The sequence below is a fragment of the Procambarus clarkii genome, chromosome 37, assembly GCF_040958095.1.
Source record: "Procambarus clarkii isolate CNS0578487 chromosome 37, FALCON_Pclarkii_2.0, whole genome shotgun sequence".
NCBI lineage: Eukaryota > Metazoa > Arthropoda > Malacostraca > Decapoda > Cambaridae > Procambarus > Procambarus clarkii.
In genome coordinates, this window is record NC_091186.1 from 14070456 (window position 1) to 14077087 (window position 6632).

Consider the following 6632-nt stretch of genomic DNA (forward strand, 5'->3'; position numbering starts at 1 on the left):
CACCTCCACCCTCTCCACCTCCACCCTCTCCACCTCCACCCTCTCCACCTCCACCCTCTCCACCTCCACCCTCTTCCTCCACCCTCTCCACCTCCACCCTCTCCACCTCCACCCTCTCCACCTCCACCCTCTCTACCTCCACCCTCTCTACCTCCACCCTCTCTACCTCCACCCTCTCTACCTCCACCCTCTCTACCTCCACCCTCTCTACCTCCACCCTCTCCACCTCCACCCTCTCCACCTCCACCCTCTCTACCTCCACCCTCTCTACCTCCACCCTCTCTACCTCCACCCTCTCCACCTCCACCCTCTCCACCTCCACCCTCTCTACCTCCACCCTCCACACCTCCACCCTCTCTACCTCCACCCTCTCTACCTCCACCCTCTCTACCTCCACCCTCTCTACCTCCACCCTCTCCACCTCCACCCTCTCCACCTCCACCCTCTCTACCTCCACCCTCCACACCTCCACCCTCTCTACCTCCACCCTCTCTACCTCCACCCTCTCTACCTCCACCCTCTCTACCTCCACCCTCTCCACCTCCACCCTCTCTACCTCCACCCTCTCCACCTCCACCCTCTCTACCTCCACCCTCTCTACCTCCACCCTCTCTACCTCCACCCTCTCTACCTCCACCCTCTCCACCTCCACCCTCTCTACCTCCACCCTCTCTACCTCCACCCTCTCCACCTCCACCCTCGCTACCTCCACGCTCTCCACCTCCACCCTCTCTACCTCCACCCTCTCTACCTCCACCCTCTCCACCTCCACCCTCTCTATCTCCACCCTCTCTACCTCCACCCTCTCCACTTCCACCCTCTCTACCTCCACCCTCTCCACCTCCACCCTCTCTACCTCCACCCTCCCCACCTCCACCCTCTCTACCTCCACCCTCTCCACCTCCACCCTCTCTACCTCCACCCTCTCTACCTCCACCCTCTCTACCTCCACCCTCTCTACCTCCACCATCTCCACCTCCACCCTCTCTACCTCCACCCTCTCTACCTCCACCCTCTCTACCTCCACCCTCTCCACCTCCACCCTCTCCACCTCCACCCTCTCTACCTCCACCCTCTCTACCTCCACCCTCTCCACCTCCACCCTCTCCACCTCCACCCTCTCCACCTCCACCCTCTCTACCTCCACCCTCTCCACCTCCACCCTCTCTACCTCCACCCTCTCTACCTCCACCCTCTCCACCTCCACCCTCTCTACCTCCACCCTCTCTACCTCCACCCTCTCTACCTCCACCCTCTCTACCTCCACCCTCTCTACCTCCACCCTCTCCACCTCCACCCTCTCTACCTCCACCCTCTCTACCTCCACCCTCTCTACCTCCACCCTCTCCACCTCCACCCTATCTACCTCCACCCTCTCTACCTCCACCCTCTCCACCTCCACCCTCTCTAACTCCACCCTCTCCACCTCCACCCTCTCTATCTCCACCATCTCTACCTCCACCTTCTCTACCTCCACCCTCTCTACCTCCACCCTCTCCACCTTCCCCCCCCCCCCCCCCCCCCCACAGGATATTGACACCTCCCAACATTTCCTTAACTCATTTGAAAGTCTTGCTTCCATCTGTGTCCTTGCTTTTTCTCCTCTAACTTTAAATGGAGGAAAAAAAGAGTTAGGAAAGGAGAATGTCAATGGGCAGCAAAGGAGACTAAAGACACTCCAAGAAGACACCATAAGTGGTAACAGCCGTCAAATCAAACAGGTAGTTTGTGACTGAACAATGGGGGGAATACGACCACAAAAGATATACACACAAGTACCTAAAAGCTCATTGAGAGAGAAAAACAATGGCACATTATTGTAGTAACAGAGACAAAACTGATGCGTGTTAGAGAGAATGTATTCATTACAATCGAAAACCAGGTTATATAGTGGAAGGTTGTGGTCTTTAATAGAGGGTTTTTTACTTCCTTGCTCTCCCACAACCTCCTGCCCCCACAACCCCCTGCCCCACAACCCCCTGCCCCACAACCCCCTGCCCCACAACCCCCTGTCCCACAACCCCCCCTGCCCTACAACCCCCTGCCCCTCAACCCCCTGCCCCACAACCCCCTGCCCCACAACCTCCTGCCCCATAACCTCCTGCCCCACAACCCCCTGCCCCACAACCCCCTGCCCCACAACCCCCTGCCCCACAACCTCCTGCCCCATAACCTCCTGCCCCACAACCTCCTGCCCCACAACCTCCTGCCCCACAACCCCCTGCCCCACAACCCCCTCCCCCACCACGCACCTTTGGCCTGTACCTCCACACCTGACCACAACTTCCTCTCAACACACAAGGTAATAACCTCCGTATTCTCGTCCATACCTGTGGCAGCTAATTCCCCTCCCTCCCTCCCCTCCCTCCCCTCCCTCCCCTCTCTCCCCTCCCTCCCCTCCCTCCCCCCTCTCCCTCCCCCCTTAGCATCACCTCTTCCCCGTCTTCTCCTCCCTCCCTTTACCCTCCCCCCCCACTGCTGGTACCTTCCATTCCCTCTCCCCTCTTCCTACCCCTGGCATCATCTCCCCTTCTCCCTCTCCACCACTGGCATTACCACCACCCTCTTCAGTCACTGGTCGCAATATAAAATGCGACCAGTGTTTTTTTCATTAAAAAACTGACATATGAATGGGATAAAAATCACGCACACATACACACACACACACTCACACACACACACACACACACACACTCACACACACACACACACACACACACACACACACACACACACACACACACACACACACACACACACACACACACACACACACACGGCTTGAAGTTTGAAAAAGTTCAGGGGTATGCCACTAGGCTAGTCCCAGAACTAAGAGGCATGAGTTACGAGGAAAGGCTGCGGGAAATGAACCTGACGACACTGGAAGGCAAAAGAGTAAGGAGGAGACATGATCACTACCTACAAAATCCTCAGGGGAATTGACAGGGGTAGATGAGGATACACTGTTTAACACGGGAGATACGCGAACAAGGGGACACAGGTGGAAAATGAATATCCAAATGAACCACAGGGACGTTAGAAAGAATTTTCAGTGTCAGAGTAGTTAACAAATGGAATGCATTAGGCAGTGATGTGGTGGAGGCTGACTCCATACACAGTTTCAAATGCAGATATGATAGAGCCCAGTAGGCTCAGGAATCTGTACACCAGTTGATTGACAGTTGAGAGGCGGGACCAAAGAGCCAGAGCTCAACCCCCGCAAACACAATTAGATAAACTAGGTGGATACACACACACGGGCACACGCTCACGCACTCACACCTGTTTATATATATATATATATATATATATATATATATATATATATATATATATATATATATATATATATATATATATATATATATATATATATATATATGCGAACAAGCCTGAATGGTCCCCAGGACATATGCAACTGAAAACTCACACCCCAGAAGTGACTCGAACCCATACTCCCAGAAGCAACGCATCTGGTATGTACAAGACGCCTTAATCCACTTGACCATCACGACCGGACATAATGTCCTGGGGACCATTCAGGCTTGTTCGCATTTGTGTTCCTCACGTGTTGCCCCAAAGAATGAGGTGATTTGGTAAAATGCTATGCCCAAGATAACTATCCGAGTGCCGGCGGTGGGGTGGTTCAAATAGCCTCGGCTATCACCTCATTATGTCCGGTCGTGATGGTCAAGTGGATTAAGGCGTCTTGTACATACCAGATGCGTTGCTTCTGGGAGTATGGGTTCGAGTCACTTCTGGGGTGTGAGTTTTCAGTTGCATATGTCCTGGGGACCATTCAGGCTTGTTCGCATTTGTGTTCCTCACGTGTTGCCCCAAAGAATGAGGTGATTTGGTAAAATGCTATGCCCAAGATAACTATCCGAGTGCCGGCGGTGGGGTGGTTCAAATAGCCTCGGCTATCACCTCATTATGTCCGGTCGTGATGGTCAAGTGGATTAAGGCGTCTTGTACATACCAGATGCGTTGCTTCTGGGAGTATGGGTTCGAGTCACTTCTGGGGTGTGAGTTTTCAGTTATATATATATATATATATATATATATATCCAACCAAACTCAGTTATGTCTTTGTTCAAACTGTATTCCGCCCACACATAGGTTAAAAAGTTGGACCGATTTAAATAACAATAATTATTATTACTAACAATATGTCAGTAATTAATTTAGATTATAAATTGCACTTGGGCCTGATCCCTGCTCCTTCGATCCGACCTTCAAACGTCAAACTACTCAAACAGCTCGTCAACACTATCCTGATTGACAGCTCTCTCAGTCATGTGACCAGTCATGTGACTCTCTCAGTCAACTGGCCAGGCCACCAGTTGATGACAGTCTTGGTGTAGAGGTCTCTTGGTCACCACCAGCTAGGAGACTTCTACATAGGTCTCCTGGTCTCTAGCTAGGAGACCTCTACATAGGTCTCCAGGTCTCCACCAGGAGACCTCACGTTTGCACGTATTTCTGTGTTTTTTATTCACGTACACAAGTTCTTTCCACTCAAAATATGCTGGAAAAGAATGAGAGAAAGGCTGTCAAAAATAAAGAAAAAATAGGCCATTTTAAAAGCCATGTTGTGAGTCCTAATTAATCTATGCTTCCCAGGATGTATACGAATGGCTGTTGCGATTATCAATGCAAACCATTTTTGCACCGTAAACGCTAAGCTAATTGCCGATAATTCGATTAAAAGTGATCAATCTAGATATAAGAATCCCATTATCACCAGCCTTATTACGCACGTACATACCTATTTTTATTTTAAATTCCTTACCAATCTTTATTCTCAGGTCTTTGCATTCAATTTTCGCAATTCCAATTTTTCCCAGTTGGAATCTTGTAAATCAATTATCATTCCATGCCTCAGAGTATATACACATTTAACCAGCATTAAACTGCATCTGCCAGTCTGTCGTCCGCACTGAATGTGTAACTAAAGCTGTTTGTACAAATTGTTATTCTCCTGTCTTCCTTTCCCGTCCTGGTTTGGCAGCATCCGCAAATCTTCTAAGATTTTCCAACATTCCTTATCCACCGCCCTGTCCACCGCTCTGTCCACCGCCCTGTCCACCAACCTGTCCACCAACCTGTCCACCGCCCTGTCCACCGCTCTGTCCATCGCCCTGTCCACCGCCCTGTCCACCTCCATGTCCACCGCCCTGTCCACCGCCCTGTCCACCGCCCTGTTCACCGCCCTGTCCACCGCCCTGTCCACCGCCCTGTCCACCGCCCTGTTCACCGCCCTGTCCACCGCCCTGTCCACCGCTCTGTCCACCGCCCTGTCCACCAACCTGTCCACCGCCCTGTCCAGCGACCTGTCCACCGCCCTGTCCACCGCCCTGTCCACCGCCCTGTCCACCGCCCTGTCCACCAACCTGTCCACCGCCCTGTCCACCGCCCTGTCCACCGCCCTGTCCACCGCCCTGTCCACCGCCCTGTCCACCGCCCTGTCCACCGCCCTGTCCACCGCTCTGTCCACCGCCCAGTCCACCGCCCTGTCCACCGCCCTGTCCACCGCCCTGTCCACCGCCCTGTCCACCGCCCTGTCCACCAACCTGTCCACCGCCCTGTCCAGCGACCTGTCCACCGCCCTGTCCACCGCCCTGTCCACCGCCCTGTCCACCAACCTGTCCACCGCCCTGTCCACCAACCTGTCCACCGCCCTGTCCACCGCCCTGTCCACCGCCCTGTCCAGCGACCTGTCCAGCGACCTGTCCAGCGACCTGTCCACCGCCCTGTCCACCGCCCTGTCCACCGCCCTGTCCACCGCCCTGTCCACCGTCCTGTCCACCAACCTGTCCACCAACCTGTCCAGCGACACTGGCCGTCCTCTGTCCCGTAGGCCAGGTGTACGGACAGAACAAAACATGGTCCCTCGACTTCAGGTAATAGACTAACAAGCGGCTTCGGCCTATGCAAATGGCTTAGGCCAGGCAGCTAATCAATCGTCATCAAATCAGCTTCGGCCTATGCCTGCAAACGCCTTATAGGCCGAAGCTGCTTGGCCTATACAAACTACATTGGCCGAAGCTGCTTATCATCAAGCATTAAGAAATCCAGGTAAAATTTCCCGGAATCAAAAAGGTATACACAGAAAAGTTTATCCCCCCTCCCCTGCTTCTTGGTGTATATCACCTGTGAGTTTCCTTAAGTCCTAAGTTAAGTTTAAGACTCGAGTGTATTTGCTGTGGCTGGTCACTAAGCTATCCTGGTGACAGGACTTATATGTCCCTAAACCAGTCCAAGAGAAACGGTCCTATTTACGCTTCTCTCGTAGCTGACGGCCGCGCCAAAGATTTTTACACACATTCACGACATTCGCCACGCAATACCTGCAATATCGGCGCCCCAGAACGTCTTCATTTCGAATGCTCCGGAGGAACCCAGACTAATGCCTGAAACTAATCCGAGAGAGAGATCCACACACGGCATACTGATTCGCTAAATAAGGTACCCGGGTTATTCCGTGCGGTGAGCCCGTGGCCGATCCGGTATGAGACCAGTTGTGATCAATGGCTGAAGAGTTGGATCATTTAGTGCACTCTGGACAGTATCCACACCTCTCCCCTCACTTTGGACAGTATCCACACCTCTCCCCTCACTCTGAACAGTAT

The 6632-nt window shown here is 53.0% G+C and overlaps 1 protein-coding gene across 1 annotated transcript in view; it reads right to left on the reverse strand.

Annotated features, from left to right (window-relative positions):
* Positions 1–5045: 5045 nt before the first annotated feature.
* The window catches only part of LOC138371818 (uncharacterized transmembrane protein DDB_G0289901-like), a 37949-nt gene continuing 36362 nt past the window's right edge, over positions 5046–6632 (reverse strand). Inside the window, exon 5 of the mRNA XM_069336842.1 lies at positions 5046–5849. Within this exon, the coding sequence (XP_069192943.1) occupies positions 5046–5849 (804 nt within the window). The remainder of the gene's footprint in view (positions 5850–6632) is intronic.